The 22784-nt window shown below is 64.0% G+C and overlaps 1 protein-coding gene across 2 annotated transcripts; it reads left to right on the top strand.

Moving 5' to 3' along the window:
* The first annotated feature begins 884 nt into the window (after nucleotides 1-884).
* Nucleotides 885-22574, top strand: KRT80 (keratin 80). Of its 2 annotated transcripts, none has more exons than XM_038577728.1 (9): nucleotides 885-1571; nucleotides 6460-6668; nucleotides 11220-11280; nucleotides 11484-11579; nucleotides 18194-18358; nucleotides 18623-18748; nucleotides 19695-19915; nucleotides 20371-20426; nucleotides 20526-22574. In XM_038577728.1, exons 1-9 carry the CDS (start codon nucleotides 1272-1274, stop codon nucleotides 20639-20641), a joined length of 1350 nt encoding a protein of 449 aa, XP_038433656.1. In that variant the 5' UTR covers nucleotides 885-1271; the 3' UTR covers nucleotides 20642-22574. The 2 variants fall into 2 exon arrangements, with proteins under 2 accessions (XP_038433656.1, XP_038433655.1); XM_038577727.1 differs by having other exon boundaries at nucleotides 891-1571; nucleotides 20560-22574.
* The last annotated feature ends 210 nt before the right edge of the window (nucleotides 22575-22784 follow it).

The raw sequence follows: 22784 nt of genomic DNA, 5'->3' as shown, positions 1-22784 counted from the left end.
TCTTTTTCTTTCTTTAAAAAAAAAAAGATTTTATTTATTTATTCATGAGACACAGAGAGAGGCAGAGACACTGGCAGAGGGAGAAGCAGGCTCCATGCAGGGAGCCCGACGCAGGACTCGATCCCAGGACCCCGGGGTCACGCCCTGGGCTGAAAGCAGATGCTCAGCCTCTGAGCCACCCAGGCGTCCCCATAGATACTTCATTCTTAAGATGCAATAGCAGGAGGAGAAGGGAGGGTGGAGGAAAGGGGAGGAGGGGAGGGCTGGGGCAGGAGCACCATCCCACAGCCCTTGAGGAGGAGCCACAGTGACCCCTGCCACCGCCCCGCAGCCGGGCCCTGGGTCGTAGCCACCGTTCACGAGGCCCTTGAGCCCTGCCCTCCACCAAGTTCTGTGAATACGCCGAGGAGCCCCGTGGAGGTGCCCCGTGGGGGTCGGGGCAGCATTTCCATCCTGGACACAGAAGTCAGGTGCCCCGCCTGAGGGCAGCGAGCGGCCAGGCCGAGCCTGGAGCCCAGTTCTCACTTGTCCGAAGCCAAGCGCTCCTGGCCTCGGCCATCGATTTCCTCTCGGGCCTCTGAGACCGTGGCCTGCGCTAGCAGGTGCTCAATGAAGCACAGGTCAAAGGAAGGAGCGAGGGGGAGAGGGAGGAAGACAGGAAGAGAAGATAAGCCAGGCACACTCTTAGGCCGCGAGGAGATAAATCCGGAGGTGCTGCTTCCCGGTGCCAGGGTGGCACGCCGCCCAGGACGGCTGCCCTGCGCTCCGGGAGCTCACAGCCTGGCTTGCCTCATCTTTTCCAGAAGTATGTGAGCCCAGATACGTCAGGCTTCAGGTATGCGGTGAGGTCTGCGGTCAGAGGTGCGCGCTCTCTCCCTCTCCGTCCTTCCTCCGCGGGCCTGGCCCGCCTCTGCTGCCGCCCCACCGCACCAGCCCACCAGCCAGCCCAGCCTTGCCCCCACTCCCGGGAGCCGGGCCCAGCTCGGCGGGGGGGCCTGTGACCAGCCCCCTCCAGCGGGCAGGGCTCGGGCCCTGGGAGGAGATGTGTGCCTGGTGCCGGGGGAGGGGCAGGAGCATCGCATCATCTAACAGGTTGGTCGGGCTGGGAGGCGTCCCGCCCTCCTGGAGCTAATGAGCACTGTAGGACAGGTGTTTGCTCCTCAGTCCCCAGCCTGCCCTGCCTGCGACCAGAGCCAGCCGCCCGCCACCTCTCGAAGGCTCGCTCACATCCCCGCGCCCTCCCTCCCGCGTCCCGGGCCCGGGGGCCCGCCATGGCCTGCCGCTCCTGCGTCGTTGGCTTCAGCAGCCTCAGCAGCTGTGAGGTGACCCCTGCGGGCGGCCCCCGGCCTGGGACCTCGGGATGGGGCAGCTGCGGGACCCCCGGGCCAGGCTTCAGCTCCCGCAGCCTCACAGGCTGCGAGGCGGCCGGCACCATCCCCAAGGTAACCGTGAACTCCAGCCTGCTGGTGCCCCTGGACCTCAAAGTGGACCCAGCCATCCAGCAGCAGAAGAACCAGGAGAAGGAGGAGATGAAGGTCCTCAATGATAAATTTGCCTCCCTGATTGGCAAGGTGAGCAGACGTGGGGGCCGGGGAGGTCCTAAAAAGGAAGGACGTTCAGACCTGGCCCGGTGGCTGGGCTCCGTGTTTCTGGAGCATCATGCCCCACCCCTGACCCCAGCCAATGAGGCGCAGGCAGGCGAGCTCTGAACAGAGAGCTGGAAGCCCTGAGCCGCCCGCCCGGGCACTGGGGGAGAAAGAGGCCCCAGGACGGCTCCCAGGGATGTCTGGGCAACAATGTGCTTCGTGGGTTGGGGTCACTGTCCCCCTGGGGGGACCCCAGCGGGGAGCCCCAAGTGTGGCCAGGAGGATACCCTCTCATCGGAATGGCTGCTAGAGGCGTGCTTTGCCATCCAGCCCCGAGGCAGGGGGCAGAGACGGGCTCCCGAGGGCCCCCCCCTTTCCAGGCCTTGGCGCCGCTCAGCTTCCCGCGGCCAGAAGCGTCAGCGGGGCCAGCGGAGCACGTGGTGCCTCCAGAAGGAGGCTGAGCAGCAGGAAGGCCGCGGCAGCATGTCAGGAGATAGGAATGCAGAGAATCGGTGTCGCGAGTCAGAAGCAGACGGGCAGCCAGGCCTCCGCGGCACCCACGGCCGAGAGGGAGTCCGTCCCCAGACCCCCACGCGGGTGTGGCACTGCTGTCCGTCCCCGCCGCGGGGCAGGGGCTCCGAGAGCTCCGAGGGAGCCCTGCCCGCCTCCCGAGCCCACTCCCCACTCCCCTCCGCCGGGAGACTCCCCCGAGCGGCCCCCAGCTCTGCCCCCCGCCTTGTGGCATGACCGTAAGCATCATGGGAGCAACAGCTGCCTTCACCGCTGACCGCGCGCCAGGCACCGTGCAGGATGCCTCACGCGTTTGCCTCCGTTTCCCTCGACAACCACATGGAAGGAGTCACCTTGTGCCCACCGACAGATGAGGAAAGCCAACCTCTCCCTCCTGCTCAGTAAACCAGAGCCCGTCCTCTGCCCCTGCCGCAGGCCTGGTCTGCGTTGTCCCCCCGACCCGGGCCCCGCCGTGTGCTGCTGGGTGGGCACCGTGGGGAGGGGCAGAGGGAAGGAAGGAACGCGTGCGGAGCATCTGTCCGTGCCCAGCTCTCTGGGCAACCTTGCAAATGTGCGCCGCTGGCCCCCGAGCACGCTCCCCGGTGCCTATTTCCCCTACTGTAGAGACGCGGCGACAGCGTCCCGAGGTTCAGGGCCTTGCCCAGGGTCACGCTACCACCAGGTATACAGTCTGGACTTGACCTCGGGTCCGTGGGCTTATCTCCCTCTCCCCGCAGCTCACGTGCCCAGACCAGCGTTCCTCTGCCCACACCCTGGGGTGACCGGGGGTCGGGGGATGAGGCTGGGAAGTGACAGCTGCAGAAGGACAACCATCCACTGAGGTGGCACGTTCCCTCCCGCGGGGCCCCGGCCTGGCCGGCTGTGCAGAGCCCTGCGCCGCTGGGCCGTGTGCCCCAGGAAAACAGCCTGCTGCCCTGGGGAGGCAGGTCCCTGCAGAGCCACCTCCTCCGAAACCGCTTTAATCCCTTAAAAGGAATGCTTGGTGAGCTATGTAATTTGGCTCTGATGGGTGGCTTTCCTCTGAGTGCCAGGGCTGATATCACCCTGCACCTCAGCCATGGGGACAGGACGGCTACGTGGGCACAGGGAGGGGGCCAAGGGGCTGGGGCTCGTGCCCAGGGGCCAGGATAGGATGCAAGGAGCCGTGGGTGCCAGCCTCTTGGGGGCCCTTTATAGGGGACTGGAAAGAAGTGTGTGGGCCTGGGAGCCAGAGGCCATGCCCAGTGCAGGGGTGGGGGCTCTAGGGAAAGAGGAGAACCAGGCAGGGTAGCCCTTCAAGTCCACGGCCCCTCTGGGCCCTCTGAGGCGCCAAGAGAAATCAGGGAGCACTAAGGAGGAGGAGGAAGAGGAGGATGGGGAGTGACCCCCAGGAGTCAGCCGAGGGTCCCCGGAGAGCAGTCAGTGTTGGGCCTCCACTTGCAGGCTGTGTTTCCGTAAGCAAGCCACTCGCCGCCTCCCTGCTCTGCTGCTGCTCTGAACGTGGCCCTGAGCTCAGGCCAGTGGAAGGATGGGTAGGGACACAGCCCTTGAGAGGGCAGCAGGAGGGGAGGTTGAGGCAGGGCCAGCAGCCCACATAAGGAGGCAGTGAGAAGGGAACCTGAGAGGGGTGTTGAAATGCCTGGACACAGAGGGACGGATGGCCACAGCGTCTGCCCGTGGGCCTGTGTGACCTCTGGAAGTCGCCGGAGCCACCATGCAGTGGGCACCTGCACGCACAGGGGCACAAACAAGCCCTTCCCGGCAGGCAGGGGACTTGACAACTGACAGCCATCCCCCAAGGAGGGAGAAGGACCCGCGTGCCCCGGGGTCCCCACTCGGTAGGCTCGCCTACGGGGACCGTGCGCCGGGGATCCGAAGCCTCCCTCCCCGGGAGCTCCCTCTGTCCCCACCCCGGTCTGGGCCTGCTCTGCAGACGGGCGGGGGAGCTGGGCCTCGGTGAGTGCTGTGCTTCTGGGCCTCAGTTTCCTCACCTGTAAATGGGAGCAGGTAGACGAGGGGTTTGCTCTGTGAGGCCCCTCCTAGAGCTGCCACCTGCCATGTAAGGGCGGGGGGAGGGGGGTAGAGGCCAGAACAGGGAGGAAGGGGACTTGAGAGGTGAGTGCGCAGCAGCCTTGACAGGTTAGAGCAATGAACTGCCTACCCAGCCCTCCCTGGGCCTTTGTTCCGGAGAGGGAGGAGCCTTGCACACCTGGATGAGTTTCCATCCCCACCCACTGAGACGACAAGAAACTCCCCCGATGGCAGCAGGGGAAAGGGCTGCCCCGTTCTTGCCACCACAGGTGCCCTCTGGCTGGCCTGGTAGCCAAAGGCGCGCCTCCTCCCGGCGGGCCGTAGGGAAGCCCGGGGCCAAGGGAAGGACGTCCTGGGTGCAGGGTGTGTGCTGCTGGGGTGGAGGAAGGAGCCTCACGCCTCTCCCCTCACCTCGCCCTCAGTGTAAACACACGGCTCTGGCTTGTCAAAACCCCAGGAAGGCGGGGTGCGCACGTATCTGCCCCCCCAGCGAGCCCTCTCACACACGCAAGACAGAAACCCTCTCACGGTCGTGCCGACGGAACCTGTTCGGCTGTGCCAGCGGCGCCGGCCCCACAACGTCCGGGGCAAGCGGGAGCTAAGCGGGGGAACGACAGCCCGCAAAGGCCGTCGCCCAGTCCTCCGGCTGCCGCTGCCCGATGCCGATGCCAAAGGGGACCCCCTCGAGGATGTTGGGGTGTCATGGGAAAACCCAAAAGGATGTGGGCAGGACGGGAAGAAAGAGGAGGGCCCACCTCGCAAACCAGATTCAGGAGGAACAGGGAGTCCCTGAAGGTCCAGGGTGGGCAGCGGCCACCAGGCGGGGAGGCGTGGCCCGCAAGCCGCCCTAGGGACCCCGGACAAGTCCCCGGACCACCCTGGGCCCCCACCTCCCCGACTGTAGGTGGAGAGTAAACCAGGCGATCCGCAGGGCTCCTGCCTCTGATGCTCTGAAGGGGGCTCTTCCAGCTGTGACTGGGGGGCTGCTGGCAGCGGGCAGGGGGGCGGCCAGCCACTCGCTCGTGCCTTTAGGGAACATCGGGGCGCCTGCCCAGCCAGTGTCTCCCAGCTGCCTCTGGCGTGGGCGCCCTAACCGTAGGGTCCCAAGAAGAGAGCAGGTGGTTCTTGGCCTGGCGGGGAGGGTGGCAGGTCAGGACAAGTGAGGGTCTCATCAGGAAGGGGCGCCTCTCTTGAGCTGTGATTCTAGGAGGCTTCCTGCAGGAGGGGGACCTGGGAGCACAAACGGGGAGGGACGGAGGGACGGGGATGGTGGGGAGGACAGTCAGAGGGCGGCTGGAGCCTGGAGAGGACAGGGCGCTGGGCTGCCCCGCGTGGGGGGAAGGAGAGGATTCGAGGGGGATCCTGCCTGCGAGCCGCAGCCGGGACGGGAGCCGCCGCGGGAGCCCCTGCGGCCGAGTGAGCAGGAGAGCGGGAGGGAGGCAGCTGCGCCCGGAGCCCTCGGCCGTCGCACCCTCGAGGCCACGCGGGCCCCAACCAGAGGCAGAAGCCAGTCCGGGAAGGGCAGGGGGGGTCCCAGGGCCCAACGCGACACTGGCCTGTGGGGTTGTAGGGGTTGAGAGATTCTAAGCCCCGACTGCCCTGGATTCCACCCCTGGCTCTGCCACTTGCTAATTTTGTGACCTTGGGCAAGTCGTCCAACCCCCCTGCGCCGTGTGGCGGCCGGCGTACCTAGCCCGTCAGTTGGGGGATGTGATGAGGTGAGGCCGTCAAGCGTGCAGGGCAAGGCCTGGCGCACAGTAGGGAACCCGTAAACACTCGCGAGTATTACCGCCCCGAGCACACCCCCAGCTTCCTCTCCCAATCAGCCCTGAGAGGTGGCCCGGGCGGGCCGTGTCCTTCCCAATCTCCAGCCGGGGAAACTGAGGCTCGGGGAGGCTACAAGTGCAGGCCGTCGGGAGGATTACCAGCGAAGGACCGAGCCGAGCTTCCGCGGCAAGATGAGACTAGGCTTGTCGGGTGCGGGAGTTGGGCCTCTGACACCTTACTCTCCCGGGGTCTCCCACCCACGCCCCAGGCGGGCGCCGACGGCCTGTCACCTCATTGGCACATCGGCCCCTCCTCCCCTAGGAAATCTTTGCTAATCGGCCCCTCCCTTTCTGATTCCCTCCTTATCTCACCATCTTCTGCTGGAGCCACAAGGAGCTGCAGATGTGATCCGACTGCGTGTGCGGCCCGCGGGGTGCTGAGCACGGAGCAGATGAGCTGCCGCCGCCCGGGGACACCCCCATGCGGGCAGGCCGGCTGTCCCGGGGCCCCTGCGCCCCCCCTGTGCACGCCGGGCCCTCTCACCGCCGCCCCCCTACTCTCCCAGGTGCAAGCCCTGGAGCAGCGCAACCAGCTGCTAGAGACCCGCTGGCGCTTCCTGCAAGGCCAGGACTCGGGCACCTTCGACCTCGGGCACCACTATGAGGAGTACCAGGGCCGGCTGCAGGAGGAGCTGCGTAAAGTGAGCCAGGAGCGGGGACAGCTGGAGGCCAACCTGCTGCAGGTGCTCGAGAAGGTCGAGGAGTTTCGGATCAGGTACGGAGCGTCCTGCAGGGGGCCGCGGGCGGGGACTCAGGGTGCCCAGATGCCCAACCTGCGCCCAGATGCAAGGCCCAGGGCACCCAGGAACATGTCTTGACTACAGACGTGCTTCCTGAGGTCCTACTATGTGCCCGCCAGGACTCAAAATACGGGGAGGATATGGCGGTGAGCCCACAGCAACCCTCCCTGATAGTGCCTCGTGCAGCAAAGTCGGTCTTACACGGATGGACAGCTAGGCCCTGTGCCTGCCGGGCCTGGGCACCAAGGCAGTTCCCGTCCCCTGCCCCCCTCCTGTGCCCGGCTCCCGCCCGTGCATTCCACTGGCCATGAGAAAGCGTCGCCAGCGGGAGCAACAGATGGGCTCCTGCTTCAGATGCGGTCTGGAAACTGGCTCTCGAGCAGGCTGGAAAGGGACGTGGGGTAGGCAGGGGCCAAGCCGGTGGGGCTTTGGGCTAAAGAAGCAGTGCCCTGTAGGTGACGCCTGCCGTGACCTCAGTGGTCTCCTAGCGATCTGGGGAGACGGGGAAGTCACAGCCCCAGCCTGCGAGACGCTCCTAGACGGGAAGGGCTTCGCTGCTGGCCTCCAGCCCTCACCAGCTCTGCGACCTCGGGCAGGTCGTCAACCTCCGAGCCTCAGTATCCCCCTGTGTGGGGTGGGGATGCCGATGCTGAACCATCCTGAGGCTGGCGTGAGGAGGAAGTGGGGAGCTCGGCGTAGGGCCCGGCAGCCTTAAATGGCAAGCCTTCTACCCCCCGCCCCCCGGAGGGCTGAAGCACCTGGCGCACAGTGGTCCTTGGCACAGGGTTGCTGAACCGAACTGGGCAGTCAGGAGAGGCAGGTGCTTGGGTCCCTCGGAGGAGAGGTGGCGTCTCTGGCCCCACAGCGGGCAGGATTCAAGGACCAGGAGGCTGAGACACACCAGAGAGGCTGGCTGTGCCCCTGTGTCCCTTCCTCTGGTCTGGTCTTTTTTTTTTTTTTTTAAGATTTTATTTATTTATTCATGAGAGACACAGAGAGAGGCAGAGACACAGGCAGAGGGAGAAGCAGGCTCCATGCTGGGAGCCCGATGTGGGACTCGATCCCGGGACCCCAGGGTCATGCCCTGAGTCGAAGGCAGGTGCTCAACCCCTGAGCCACCCGGGTCCCTGATCTGGTCTCCTTTTGAAGAGGCCGCCGGCCTGGGTGCGGGAGGACGGGATGTGCCTGAAACCACCCCTCCCCTCCTCCTGCACTCGCCCGGCCTGAGCCCTGCCAACCTCAGGTGAGGCCTGCAGCCTTGGGAACAGCCAGCCAGGTGGGGCTCGGGCAGCCTGTCAGGAGTCCAGGGATCCGCCCCTCCATGTGACCCACCCCTCCATGCTCAGGCCATATTCAGAGGGGATGGTCAGGTGAAGCTCTCCGCACTCTGCGGGGGAGCCTCAGTTTCCTCATCTGTGGGTCTAGCTGGAACTTTCTGGCCAGCAAGCATGACCTGCAGCCCTGGCCTGGGCTCTCCTCACGGCTGGGCCCCTGCACGGCCTAGGGGCCGCCTCTCCCCCGCCCCGCCCCTGCTCTGCCCTATGAGCTCCTACAGAAACCCACGGGGAAGCCCGCTGCCCACTCTGAGCTGCCCAGCTCCACACCTGGCCGTGATGAGGGGAATCATGTGGGCACCAGGACCCAAGATTGGTTTCACGGATATCCAGCAGCCCTTTGGCCCTCGAAGAATCAGAGAATGGCTGGATGGGGGCCTGGGGGCTGGATGGGGGCCCGGGATCCTCCTTTCACAGGGAGGGAAATACAGGCCCAGAGAGGGCAGGGAGCGGTCCGCAGCCACAGGGCCGTGAGTGCTAAGTGTCACCCCCAACCCTCGCCACCACGGCGTGAGGCCACCCCTGTGAGCCCAGCCGGGTCACATCCAGGGGTATGTGTAACTGGAAGCTCTGTACAAGCGCTGCTTGTTGCTTTAATCCGGTTCAGCCTCCTCATTTGGCCTGCCGTCCGGTTTCCCTCTGCGCCCTGAGCTTGCTATTTGGGCCCAGGGCCTGTCTCCCCGTCTCCGGGTAGGAAACCCACCAGGCTTGGGGGAGGTGAGGTTGGGGGGCTTCTAGAGCCACAGGCCAGAGCCAGGGAAGCTGCAGCCTGGCTGTGTAGAGCCTGGGGGCGGGGGGCCCAGGAGCCAGGAGACGCCAGGCCAAGCCCTGACAGGGAGGGGTGCGCCCTGCTTCTCCGAGGAGGCCGATGAGATCAGCTTCAGTCCTAGAAATAAACAAGTCGTGGGGGGGCGGGGGTTGGGGAGTGGCAGGGGGAGCAGGGGCCCGGGTGGGTGTGACAAGCTGGAAAGGGCTCAGAATGGATTTGGGAACCGGTGGCTGGCAGACTGGCAGGGCACTGAGGGTGGAGTAGGGGAGATGGCATTTACCCAAGTCTCGGTAGCGATAGAGACTTCCAAAAGCTTTGATGTCTCCGGGACCCCAAGGATCAGCTAGCTAAGCCTTGTATTTAGTAAGGATGAAGCAGAGGCCCGACAAGGGGAAACCACTTGCCAAGGCGACACAGCAAGTGACTCAGGGGTGCGGTGTACAGTCGTGCAGGAGGCTCACTGCACAAGAGCATCTGGTCGAGGGGGTGAAGTAGGGCTGAAATCCAGTAGAGTTGGTGACAAGGGAGGAGGGAAGGTATACGGAAGGATGGGAAGGACGGTGAGGGGTAAGGAGGAGGTTCGGCAGCTCAGAACCCCACACACACACACACACACACACACACACACACACACACGGGACAGCTCTCCCTAGGGTCCTGCCCTCCACCAGAATGAACTCTGCTGTCCAGACGGGAGGGGAGAAGGGGAGAGCCTTGACCACTGGGCCTACATGGGGAGGGCCAGCCAGCGAGGAGCTTCCCAGCTTAGGGCTCCCTAGACCCCCTACCCCCAGGGCAGGGAAGACCTCAGAGGCCTCCAAATTCCCAGTGGGGAGTCTGGGATGGAAGTGCCGAGAACCCCAACGAGGCTTCCCACGGTTTGTCTCCAGAAATGCTGCAGCCGAGGCAGAGGGGTTGAGGGCCAGGGTGTTAGAGCGGAGCTCAGGTGGTAATAATGGTTTCAGGGGGTACCAAGCCTTATGTCCTATACCCCCGCGACGTCGCTGCTGCGCGACTGAGGCGCACACAAGCGGCCCGCCCGAGGCAGCAAGGAGCCGGGATCCAAGCGCTGGAGCGTGGCTCTGGAGCCCACTTGCACAGGAAAGGGTGCGAGTAATGCTTCCCGGGCATCTCGTGAGCCCCGGGAGGCCCCAGACTGCAGACCGGTCTCCTTGGTCCCCCCTCCACCCCACGCCCGTGACCCGTGTGTCCTGAGAGCCCCTTGCCGGCTCCGGGGAAGCCAAAGCGGCAGCCACGGCGAGTGTGCACCATGCACACGGAGTCCCGGACACCCGGGGCCCGGGGGGCTCTTACCAACTCGGGTCTGCTCCCCTCAGCTTCTCACGTCAGGCTGGTGGAGAAGGCCTGAGTGCTGGCAGGTGCAGCCAGCGGACGTGGGCGCCAGCCGGGGGGACACAGCCCCGCTGTGAGGTCGGCGACCCAGGCAGGCCTTAGAGCAGGTAATTAGAGCCGCCAGTGATTCAGGCCTTCCCTGGAATGGAGGGAAGAAAAGGAAGCCGCGGGTTCCCCCATCTGCTGAGGGCGCAGGGCTGAGGCTGAGGAGCCGGTGGGGGGCAGACACACACCCCCCCCCCCCGGGGTGGAGCGCGGGGGGCACAACAGAGGTTTGATTAGAGGAAGGGGTTAAGGTCAGAGACCGCGTCTCCCACCCAACAGCATCCTTGTGCCAAACACAAAGTGGCCCCGAGTAAGGAGGATGCAAATCTAAGGAGAGAGGGAGCTCACCTCTGTCGCGTCCGGACGGTGCACGTGTGTCCTGTACCAGGGCGGGCTTGGGCCGCCACGCACGCGCACACGCACGCACCCGGACAGACGGGCGAGCCCAGGAAGGAGGGGGCAGCAAGCGGCCTCCCCAAGAACCCAGTGTGCGTCCCTCTGACTGCAACATCCACGCTCTCCCCTCCGGAGGGCGATGCAGAGAGGAGGCGGGGAGGAGGGAGAGGGTGGGCTGGGGGCAGACAGCGGGGCAGCCTCCGCAGACTCCACCAAAGGCGCGGCCTGCTGGAAATGGAGATTCTTGGGGGCAGGAGATAGGGAAAAGATGAGAGAACAAAGTTGGGGCGAGAGAGCTGTGCAATCAGGAGAGGCTCCCTGGGGGAGGTGAATGTGAGGAAGAGCCAGGAAGGGGATCGACGCGCCCTCGGGAGAGGACTGGCTGACGGTGCAGGAGGAGCGAGGCAACGGGAAGCTGGTTTGCCTGCTCCCCGGGGCCGTGCGGGTGTCAGGGGCTCAGCAAGGATGATGAGGAGATGAGGGGCTGCAGCCCCGGGGCGAGGGCCACTTTTTCCTCCTTGGCACGAGGCACCACAGGGGACAGCAGAGGCCCCGAGCCCTGCTCCGGGTCTCCCGGGGGGTTAATCACACCCCAAGCTCTCTCCTCTCTCTCCCTGCGCCCCCCCCAGGTATGAGGAGGAGATCTCCAGGCGCACAGACATGGAGTTCACCTTCGTGCAGCTGAAGAAGGTAGCCCGCCCGCCTGCCCCTGGGGCTCCCTCCTCAGGGCCCTCTGCCCTCCCTCCCTCAGGCTCCCGGGGAAAGCAGACAGACCGAGGAGCTGCCCTCCCCCGCGGCTCCCCCGGGAACCACCCCCCACCCCGGGAGATGGGCACCCCTCTCTTGCCGTGGGACCCCTCCCGCCCCGGCACTCAGCCACCTCCCGCCCCCAGGACCTGGATGCCGAGTGCCTTCGTCGGACCGAGCTGGAGACCAAGCTCAAAGGCTTGCAGAGCTTCGTGGAGCTGATGAGAAGCATCTACGAGCAGGTGAGAAGACGGGGCCAGTGTCCCCTGAGCCAAGAGCCGACCTGTCCCCAGGTAAGGGAGGCGTCCGGCGGGGCATGGAACCCTCCGCAGTCCCTCGCCTTTTCTGGCCACGGAACAGTCTCGAACCCCTTCCCCTGCTGCTGTCACTAACCCAACACGCCCCCTCATCCCTCATCTCACGGAGCACAGGCAAGTGCCCAAGAGGCCTCTTGCTCGAGGAGAGCCTGTTTCTCCAGCGCGGAGGGCCCTCGGGGGGCCGGTGCCTCCAGGCAAGGCGGGGCGGGGAAGTGGCCTGAGAGGCAGGGACCCGGGAGATCTCGAACAGCCTGAACTAATCTACCCCCCACCCATGCGACCCAAAGGCAGACGCCCACAGGCCTGGCTGGGACAGACGTGCCTGTCACCCTCCCCTGCTCGGGGCTCGGGGTGGGGGGAAGACCTGCAGTCAGATTCCTTGGTTCCCAGACGATGCTAGCATCTCCCAGAACAAAAATGACCCTGTAAATGCAGACAGAGGAGCCTCCAGATACCTTTTGGTTTGTCCCTAAGCCCTCAGCTGAGCCCGGGGTGGGGTGCGGGGGGGACAACAGTGACCCACAAGGCCTAGGGCACTGCCAGCGAGCGCAGTCTGCAGATGGGCCCCGCTACGGGCTGTGCACGCTTCCCCTCCACCCCACTCTGCCTCCGGGCGCCCTCCCTTACCTGGGGACAGGTCGGCTCTTCTCTCCAGGTCCCCGGTTGGGGAGCGAGGAGGTACGGGGGCCGGGGTTCAGTTCGGCCGGAGCTGGGCATGCAGGACTGGGAGGCTGCGTGCTGCAACCCCCGGGTGCCGCGCTAGGGCAGCGCAGCCAAGAGCAGAGCAGGGACCGACGTCAATCACAAAGTTCTGCTGAACCTGGGCGGGGAGGGGGTGGGTGCCGCCTGGGTGGCTCAGTCAGTTAAGCGCCGGACTCTCGGTTTCAGCTCAGGTCATGATCTCAGGGTCGTGGGATGGAGCCCCCCATGTGGGGCTCTGCACTCGGCAGGGGTGTCTGCTTGAGATCCTCTCTCTCCCTCTCCTTCTGCCCCTCCCCTCGCTCTCTCTCTTTCTTCCTCTCTCTCAAATCAGTAAATCTTTAAAAAATACAAATTAAATTAAAAGTCCTGCTAAAATGGCTCGAGGGGCTGCTGACCACAGCCCGGTGGCCTCGTCCTGTGGAGCGTCCCGGACGTTAGGCCTCGAGGCTGCATATGGGCCAGGGGGTCGGGCCCCCACTGGGGTTCCAGGGCCTGCTGACTGGCCTGAGAAGGGGCCTAGGAGTTCCTCCGCCCCGACTCCCCGCAGAGCCAGGTCTCAGAGCCAGCGTTTCAGGATCCCCACTTGGCTCTGTGCATCTCGGGGAGCCCAGGGCCCAAGCTCTGAGCCGGGACAAAGGCCCTGCCGGTGCAGACACTGGCTGGAGGTAGGCCAGGCGCGGCCAGCGATGGGCCCGGGCACTCCACGAGGCTTCTTGGCCCCTGCTCCCTTTGGATCCAGCAGCCGTTGCACCCCACTCCTGACTCTTTCTTCTCTTCCATTTCTGTGGCTTTGGGCAGTTATTTCGCCTCTCTCTGCCTCCGTTTCCTCATCTGTAAAACCAGTTTCCTCAGCATAATACCAGGCTGATTCCTACATGCATTCATCCATCTAACAAACGTTCACTGCCCGCCTGCCGGGTGCCTAGCACTGATCTCACAGCAGGGAGCATGCCGGGCACAGCCCACGCTCTCGGGGGCCTCCGCTCAGTTAAGAGGGGACAAGTGATAAGCAAGTACACAAACATCTGAGCAAGACCATTTGGGAGAGTGAACAAGGCCGAGCTGCAAGGAACCCCACGGAGGGGACGGTCAAGGTGGGGGGGCGTCCCAGAGGAGGTACGAGTGAGGGGAGGCCCAGACGGGGGAGGTCCCGGCCCGTGCAGAGCTGAGAGGGCTTCGGGCAGAAGCGGGGCCTCTGCAAGCACCTAAGGCAGGGGCGAGTCTGGTGATGAAGTGGGGAGGCAGGGGCAGCTGTGGCTACAGCGGAGCAGGCAAGGGGTCGGCACACACAGGGCCTCGGGGTCCGAGTGGGGTTTGGACCTCATTCTAAGTGTGATGGGTGCTTCTGGGGGTCCTGTGGTGGGTGGTACGGATGGGTAACGGTATGGCTCGTGCCGGCACGGCCGCGCCGTGGACCCGGGGTTGCTCCGTGCATAGAGCACTGATTACCCCTCTGGGAGGCAGCGAGGTGCCAAGCTGGCGTCGGCTGTGAGGGTTGCAGTCCTCTCCGGGGACCACTGCGGGCTGGGAAGGCAACACTGATCCTAGGCTACAAAGCTTCCCCCCACCAGGGGTCTCTAAGCTGGCGCTGCGAGAACTGTAACAGGAGAGCCACATATGTAATTGTCGTTCTAGAGGCCACATTTTTTTTTTTTGAGGATTTTATTTATTTATTCATAAGACACAGAGAGAGAGGCAGAGACACAGGCAGAGGGAGAAGCAGGCCCCATGCAGGGAGCCCGATGTGAGACCAGGATCACGCCCTGGGCCGAAGGCAGGGCATACATCGGGGATGCATTTTACACCTACAGCTCCTCTCACCTCTCACGAGCCAACTTTCAAGTGCTCACGACCACCTGTGGCTCGTGGCTACCGCAGGGGACCAAGCAGGTGTCAGCAAAGGCGGGTGCCAGCCCTGGCTACCTTGGGTGAAAGGAAAACACGGCCAGATGGGCGTAGCCCTGGAAGGGCCGGACACCCCAGCTCTAACTCTAGAGCAGACACCAGGTCCGAAAAGCATGGCTTGGAGGCCCACCTCTGTGTTTCAGAAAACAGCGCTTCCCTTGTGCCAACACACACACACACACACACACACACTCAGGGCCTCATGCATACGCTGCTGCCTCTCGAGCAACACCTCTGCCCTTCAGCTCCTGGGACATGAGCCGGGGAGAGCACCCCGGGGCCCACACTTCCCCCTGAGTGTCCAGGGCACACCCCAGCTCCCCGGCACCCTTGGGGCCTGGCTGCCTCCAGCCAGAACACCACCTGCCCCACCCACAAGCTCTTGCTCCAGGGAGACCAGCTGTCCCCACCCCCCCTGCAGCCGAGTGCACCTCCCAGAATGCCCTTCACTGCAAAGAGAGCCTGAGGTGTCTACACTGCTCTGGCGCCTGCTTTCGTAGCACGAGGGAGGCTCCTCCAGGAATAGGCTGGTCATTTCGCCCCCAGCTTCTCACCTGTTACAAGAATAGCATCCTCGGCTACTATTTATTGAGCACCTGCTACACCTCCAGGCCCCACGTCAAGTGCTTTCCACGTGTAATCTCACTCCTCACGGCAACCCTAAGAGGGTAGGGATAATGACTAAGAGAGCACAAGCTCTAGGGCAGCGTGGATCTGAATCCCGGCTTAGCGGTTCCATGAGCTCCAGCACGTTCTTTTCTCCCTCTGTATCTCAATCTCCCTGTCTGTAAAGTAGGGAAAATAGCAGAGCCTGCTCCCCGGCCTGTTATGGGGATCTGCTTGTCAGTACATCCTAAAGCTTGGTGAATATTAATAAGTGTTAGCTGGTGAGAAAACAGGGGCTAAGAGAGGACTAGGGACCTGGCCAGGGTCGCGCGGCTAATAAGCAGTGGTAGTGGGCAGGGCCTGGTGCCATCGGGCACTATATTTTACCGAGCAGCAGCACACTAAGCTCCCAGGCGCCGCCTACCCTGACCCGTGGACCACAGAGGCTTGGTCACACGCGTGCCAGTCTCCTCAGGCTCCGGCTCCCAGGAGAAGCTCTCAGCCGTACCTTGGCTCCATTCCTGCCGACTTGGAAGCACGCATCCCCCCTAGGGCCCGGCCCACGGTGGCAGCGCACAATCCAGCATTGTTATACCCTCTGCCGCCCAGCAGGCGCCGGCGTGCCTGAACAGGTCTGCAGGCGTCCTGAACCCTCCATTCCTCCTCCTGTTTACCAGGCTCAGGCTCCCCTGCCCCTCTCCGGAAAGGACCCGAGGCCACTCCATCAGCTCCGTTTCGCCAATCCCTTCTTCCTGCCCGGAGAGGCCCTCCTCCGGTATTTCCCACAGCGCCCTGGCTTTTTTCCTGGCCCATAACAGATGCCAACCCAGGCCTGGGCTAGAGGGCTCGATCTGGTCCCGATGCCCACCGACCCCCATTGCAAGGAAATCGCAGAACTGCATCCCCAAAACCGTCCACAGCCAAGCCCTGGCTGGTGTAACAGGTGCCATGTAGGAAATGTCAGCCTCTCGTGGGCTCCTGAGCAGTGGAAGTGGGACATGAGTCTTAGAAAACATCAACCTTGTTCCGCCAAGGGGCCGGGCTGCCCCCTGCCTTCACCCAGAGATGTCAGTTAAGTTCATTTGAAGACTGACTAAAATCCTGCATCAGGAGACCTCAAGGGGCAGCTGGCCACCAGGCTCAGGGTCCTGCGAGCCCCAAGATAGAGACAGGTTGTCCCCAGCTAGGCCTTTGCCTTAAGCTTCCTTTTGCAGGAGCCGGTCCTTGTCACCAGGGACGCTGATGGGGAGGGTCAGGCAGCTAGCAGACAGGGGAGGGGCGGCCCCCCTACCCCCATCCACCCACCCGAGGCTCTAGCTGACCTGGCCGACCCCACGGGGTGACAAGCTATAGGTCAGAAGCACCTGCCTCTGCTGGTGTAGGCTCCGGGGGGCTCGCCACAACCTCTTGGTGCACAATGACAGACCCAGGGTCCAGAGGGAGCCCAAAGTCAGCAACCGAGGTCAGAATAGTCATGAGACACATACTGAGCCTGGATCTTAGCAGGCCTCAGCTCCAACCGCGGGTTTCCGGGAAATGGGTGGGGTGGACGAAAAGGTTCAACACCAGCACTGGGTGCAATCAGTAAAACCCAGACTATGTGGAATGCAACAAGGCAAGCGACCCGGTGTTCTCAATGAGAAAAATAGCCAAGGGGGGACGGAGGGGGAGAGAGAGAGAGAGAGAGAGAGAGAGAGAGAGAGAGAGAGAGAGATGGAGAGGCAGCTATAAAATGAGAGACTTAGAGACCTATGGACCAATTGCAATATATGGATCCTCTGGATCCTGATTCAAACAAACAAGTAAAAGAAAAGAAAAAAAGAAGAGAAAAGAAAAGAAAAGAGAAAAAGGAAGGAAGGAAGGAAGGAAGGAAGGAAGGAAGGAAGGAAGGGAGGGAGGGAGGGAGGGAGGGAGGGAGGGAGGGAGGGAGGGAGGGAGGGAGGGAGGGAGGAAGGAAGGAAGGAAGGAAGGAATATAGGTGAGGCAATCAGAAAAATGGGAACAATGAGCAAAACTTGCTGAACGAAGTACTTAGGTGAAGGTCCGGGCGGACTGTGAAGGGCACAGGTAGGAGTACCTGAGCGCCCCACACCCTCCCTCCCGGCGCCTGCCCCCTCCCTGCCACCTGACTCACTCAGCCAGTGCAGTGCTGGCCTCAGCCGCTCGCTCCTCCTCCCCGCCCCAGCCCCGCCCAGCACCTCCTGGGGACGCCACCCAGGCCTGAAAGGTGACACCTGCAGCCCCGTAGGAAGTCCCCGTCCCCACCTGCCTCTCCAGGCAACCCTGGGCATTCAGGCCCTACAGCTGTCCGTCGGGCTCGGCCTGGGGCTAGAAAGACAGACCGAGGCTCCCCCCTTGGCCCTGCCGGCCCGAGGGAGCTTACAGGAGCAGCAAGGACTCTGGGGACCCCTCTGCGCCCACAGCTGTCTCCATGGACTCTGTGCCCACTGGCTTTCCCCTCTGTAAGGGGGGCTAGCGGTCGCCGTGGGGCCTGGCAAGGACACCTAGAAAACACAGCGCGGAGCCTGACCTGTAACGGGCCCCCCCTCCGCCCGCCGGGGGAAATGAGAGGGGTTACCCTTCCGGGGCTCTCTGAGAATGCGGGTTGGCATTTTCTAAGCAAAGAAAAAGGACAGGGAACGAGGGAGCCTAAAGGATGGGGAGACGATGGAAATATTAGGGCCAAACCGCATCGCTGTGGTAGTCAAGCTGGTCAGCCAGGTGGGGAGGGGCCCGAGTACCCAGGGTGGCCGCGATGTCACCTCGGCCTCTGGCCCTGCGGAGGGGGGTGGGGGGGGCAGGGAGTACAGTTTCATCAGCCTCCAGCCCCACTCCTGCCCCTCATCGCTCATGGGTTCCTGTCCCAGTACCTTCTCCACGAACTGAGCCGCCAGCTTCCAGATTGGGAGAGGCGGGCAGAGGACAGTGGGTCCCAGACCTTCAGGGAGCCCCCGTGGGGGGGGGGCGCTGAGCCGCACCCACTGAGCCATAACGGGTCAGGGGGGTCTGAACCCTCCCAGGCCAGGCATCCACCAGGCAGAGAGGGTCCCACCTCGGGAGGACGGGGACGCAGAAGAGAAACAGGCTCACAGGGTGAGCCCCCGGAGGCAAGAACCCCTCGCTGCCCGGCCCCCTCCACCCAGGGGGACACCAGGCTGTGGGTGAGCCAGGTGGTGAGCTACGTCGCACAGTCAGAACTGGGGCGAGGGGCAGGGGTCGGTAACGTGGGGTCATCTGTCTGGGAGATGGGGGGGGGCACGCTCCACTGCCCTGGGGATGCTGGTGCCCCCCGCCCGCCCTGAGCCCCTGTGTCTGCGCCCGGCCAGGAGCTGAAGGACCTGGCAGCCCAAGTGAAGGACGTGTCGGTGACCGTGGGCGTGGACAGCCGCTGCCCCGTGGACCTGAGCGGCATCGTGGAGGAGGTGAAGGTGCAGTACGACGCCATCGCGGCCCGCAGCCTGGAGGAAGCCGAGGCCCACTCCCGGAGACAGGTTGGGGCGCGGGCTGGGGCTGAGCGGCCTGGCGGGGGGCGCCCACGTCACCTCCAGGCCCGAGAGCGGGCAGTGGGGCGCACGCGGCGGCCGCGCAATAGCTGAAAGGCCAGGACCCGCGGCCTCCAGAAGCTCACGCACCGCGGGGCCACTGGGGACCACGAGGGGATGGGGGGGCGGCCAGAGAGAAGAAGGGGGCGAGGGGCACGGGTGCTGCGAGGGACACAGCGGGCCGCCCCTCACCGTCACCCCCGCGCCCCCCAGCTGGAGGAGCGGGCCGCCTGCGCAGCTGGGTTTGGGAGCAGCCTCCAGACCAGCCGCAGTGAGATCGCAGACCTCAACGTGCGCATCCAGAAGCTTCGATCCCAGATCCTCTCCATCAAGAGCCACGTGAGTCCCGGAGCCAGGCCTGGGGGATGGGGGGCAGGGAGGAATGCAGGGGCGCACTCTCTCTCTCTCTCTCTCACATACACACACACACACACACACACACACACACACACGCTGAGCACATGCAAGACCCTGGGGGGCAGGCAGGTCACTTGGAGGCACCGTGCCTCAGTTTCCTCTCGTGTCCTCCTAAGACAGCTGTGAGCATCACACGAGGTGGCCTGTGAAGGGACTCTGTAAGCCGCCGGGAGGGAGCCCCACCAACACTCCAGAGCCCCCTCCTCCCTGGGGGCCTCCAGCCCGGCCTGGTGGGAAGGGGCAGGGCCGAAGCCCGGCTTCCAGGCCTCCTTGCAGGGAGTCATGGGGCGGGCTCCTGGGGGGGGGCTTCCCTCCTCCACGGGCTCCTCAGGTCCCTCCTGCCCCAGCACTGCCACAGCCACACCCCAGAGGACCGCTGCTCAGCCCCCAGCCCTGCACACTGCCTCCTGCCTGCACACCACCTCCTGCCCTGCACACCACCCCCCTACCCTGGGCACGCCCCCTGCCCTGCACACCACCTCCTGCCCTGCGCATCCCCCCTGCCCTGCACACTGCCCTCCTGCCCTTCACACCCACCCTGCCCTGCACACCCTCCCTGCCCTGCATACCCCCCTCCCTGCACACCGCCTCCCTGCCCTGCACACCATCTCCTGCCCTATGCATCCCCCCTGCCCTACACACCACCCACTGCCCTTCACACCCCCATGCCCTGCACACCACCTCCTTGCCCTGCACACCCCCCTCTCTGCACACTGCCTCCCTGCCCTGCACACTGCCCCCTGCCCCGCACACCCCCCTGCCCTGCACACCTCCACGGAGCGCAGAGACGGGCTCCTGGCCCACTCTCTCCTCCCCCCGCCCCCGCCCGGGGCTCACAAACCCCTTCCCTCTGTGCTCCTGGCTGCAGTGCCTGAAGCTGGAGGAGAGCATCAAGGTGGCCGAGGAGCAGGGCGAGCTGGCCTTCCAGGACGCCAAGCACAAGCTGGCCCAGCTGGAGGCCGCCCTGCACCAGGCCAAGCAGGACATGGCCCGGCAGCTGCGCGAGTACCAGGAGCTCATGAACACCAAGCTGGCCCTGGACATCGAGATCGCCACCTACCGCAAGCTGGTGGAGGGCGAGGAGTGCAGGTGGGCGGCGGGGCCGTGGAGGGGCGGATGGTGACCAGTGCCACAGGGGCCAGCTCCCCGCCAGCAGGATGCCGCCAGAGGGAAGACCTGGGATCCTGTCCCGAGCTCAGCCACTTACAAGCCGGGACTTTAGCCCATTCATTAAATCCTCAGTTTTCCTACCTGGAAAATGGGCTGATCATGACATAGCCTCCGGGGGGAGGATTAAGACGATTCTGCACGCAAACGTCCGTCACGGTGAAGTGGCGGTGACTGTTAGCCATTTGTGCAGGGAGGGGAAACGGAGGCCCAGAGAGGACGAACTGGCTCCCCAGGGTCACACCACAGGGCAGGCCAGGGCCGGGAATAACAAGCAAGGATTGCCCTCCGCCTGCCGCTCCCAGGGCCCCAGGGCCGGGGTGCAGGGGCTTAGGCCACAGGCCCCTCCACGTGCCACCATTCCCGTCCTCCCGCAGGATGGACCTGCCTTCGGCCGCCGTGGTCAGCGTGGTGCAGTCCAGATCCAGACCCGGTGAGTCTCCTTCCCCGGGAGCCCGCAGTGGGGACGGGGGCAGGGCGCGGGGCATCGTGGCCCCAAAGGCGTTATTTCAAGCGGCTCCCAAACCTGCAGCCCCTTCCCTGGCCCCCCCTTATGTTCCCTGTAGCGGCCTCCAAGCCCGGCCTTGCGGCGAGGGCTCCCTCCCGGAAAAAGAAGAACAAAAAAGGCCCCGTGATCAGAATCACTGAAATGTCTGAGAAGTTCCTGTCGCAGGAGTCCGAGGTCTCAGAGTAAGGCGGCGGGACCCAGGCGCCCAGGTCCCTCCCGGCCGCCCCAGGGCCTCCAGCCAGACTCAGGCCGCGGTGTGGAGCCTCCGGGCTTCGCGGGAGGCAAGCCTGATCCGGGACTGAAAGGGAGGGGGTTCAAAGCCGGGGCTGCTTTTCTGTGGGTTGCGGGGAGCTGGGGGGCACACGGGAGTGTCCCCGGCTATTCAGAAGCACGCCGCTCCATCTCAACGTTTCAGTCCTACCCTTCCAACCTCTGGCCAGACTGGGTAAACTGGAATCGGGGGTCAGGTGTGTCTCCACCTCCTTTCCCCTCTGAGGCTCCTCCCCAAACAGAGGGCTCTGACCAAGGAACCTTTGACCCCTTTTGCCCAACCCTTGCCCTAAACTCACTTATCAAGCCTCACCTTGCCTCTGCCTCAGGACCGAGGCTGGCGCCCTCGTCCACCCACCCCAGCCAGCCAGGGATCAGGAGCCGAGGAGGGCGGCTTGGGCCCCCTCCCCACATCCGGAGCTCCTGCAGAGGCTGGGTGCTGAGCACCACCTGGGGCCCCCCAGAGACCTGACAGTATTAGGGAGTGAAGGGAGGGAGCTTCCCAGGTGTGTGGGACCTGAGCCTGGACCTCTGAGGTCAGCCCAGACACGCGTGCCCCTTCCCTCCTCCCGCGGGGCCCTCACCGTGGGCCAGTCAGGATTGCACAGGCTGCCCAGGCAGCTCCTGGCTCCTTCTCCAGAAGCTCTTCTTGCCACGATAAAACCAAACCCCCTGTGAGAGGGAGGCCAGATGGCAGCCTGACACCAGGCAGGGGAATCTGGCCCTCTCTTCCCCTCCCTGCCATCCCGGGTTCACCACCCAGCCCAGGGTGCAAGCTCTCTGCCCCCCTGCTCCCCCACCACACATACCCCTCCCCACGCCTAGGCGATTCCCAAGCCTGAATCCTGGCTTTGGTGTCCCAGGCCCTGGAGACCCCTAGCGCCACCTCCACCACAAAACCCTGGGCCATTTCCCACAAATACCAACTCTCGGGGTCCCTGTTCTCTCCATCAGGCCAAACAGCCCGGCCCGCCCCTCCACCCCTTCTTCATTTACTGAGGAGCCCGGCACATCCCACACCTGTGGGGTTAGAGCTCCTTCTTCTCTTCCCCGTCCGCCCCCTCCTCCTACAAAGCCCACTCCCCTGCCTGCCCCGGCGGGGTGAGGGGTGCGTGAAGAAGGCACAGTCCAGGCAGGTCTGGGAGTCTCTGAGCCCTTCCGGTTGGGCTGGGGAGCCCCAGTGACAACCAAAAAGGAATTCTGCATCCAAAGAGAAGATCTGGCGCTGGGAGGAGCATGCCTCTTTCCTCATCTTGGCTCTCACTTTTGGGGCTTGCATGGGGATCCTGGCAGCTCCGGCCGCCCCCTCCACCACCCACCCTCCCCCCCAGCCCCGCTCCCTCCCTGCCCCTCGCCCCATCCCTCTGCTGACCCCAGTCTTCAATTCCTTCATCTCACTTTCCGGGACATGTCCCCCAAGGCCTCGGCCCCAGCAAGGCCTCAAGGTCCTCCATGCCTGTGCGGGAATCTCAGGCTGGAGAGAACTCAGACATACACTCATCCCTGAAGTCCCAAAAGGGTGCTGATTGCTGCTTTTTCTCTGCCTATTTATTGGTTTCCAAGGGAGCAAATCCTCAGTGGGGATACGAGATATATAAAGTATATATATATTATTTTTCATAACTTATGTGGCTTTTAACTTATTGCTTCCCTTCCTGTTTCTGCATATCAGTGCTGTACTTACTATGTGGGCAGACAACACGTATCCCAGCCACCCCACCTGGCTGGCTGACTATCCTGAGGGCAATGCCCCCGCCTCCTGCCAAGGGATGAATAAAGTGCTGAGATTTGTCCATGGACAGAGCTGTAGTGTCTGTTTTTATCTCTCCGCTCAGGACCGGCCGGGTACAGGTCAAACAGGGGGGATTCTCCAGTAATGGGGAAAGGGTTCCAGGGACTTTTTTTTTTGGTGGGTGGGGGAGCTCCAAGGACTTAATGATACCTTCAGACCAGGGCAACCTGGACACAGAGAGCCTTCCCGCCCCATCATCCAATCAGGAGGCTTTCCCATGC

Source organism: Canis lupus, chromosome 27 (genome assembly GCF_011100685.1).
Source record: "Canis lupus familiaris isolate Mischka breed German Shepherd chromosome 27, alternate assembly UU_Cfam_GSD_1.0, whole genome shotgun sequence".
In the NCBI taxonomy this organism is placed as follows: Eukaryota; Metazoa; Chordata; class Mammalia; order Carnivora; family Canidae; genus Canis; species Canis lupus.
The sequence above is the reverse complement of the archived record's forward strand: the minus strand, read 5'-3'. Positions and strand labels throughout refer to the sequence as shown.

Bases quoted from the DNA above. Each gene is read 5' to 3' on its own strand.
- KRT80 (XM_038577727.1), top strand. From the start codon at position 1,272: ATGGCCTGCCGCTCCTGCGTCGTTGGCTTCAGCAGCCTCAGCAGCTGT. The intron at 11,281-11,483 runs GTAGCCCGCCCG...TCCCGCCCCCAG, and splicing joins CCTTCGTGCAGCTGAAGAAG to GACCTGGATGCCGAGTGCCT. The intron at 18,749-19,694 runs GTGAGTCCCGGA...TCCTGGCTGCAG, and splicing joins TCCTCTCCATCAAGAGCCAC to TGCCTGAAGCTGGAGGAGAG.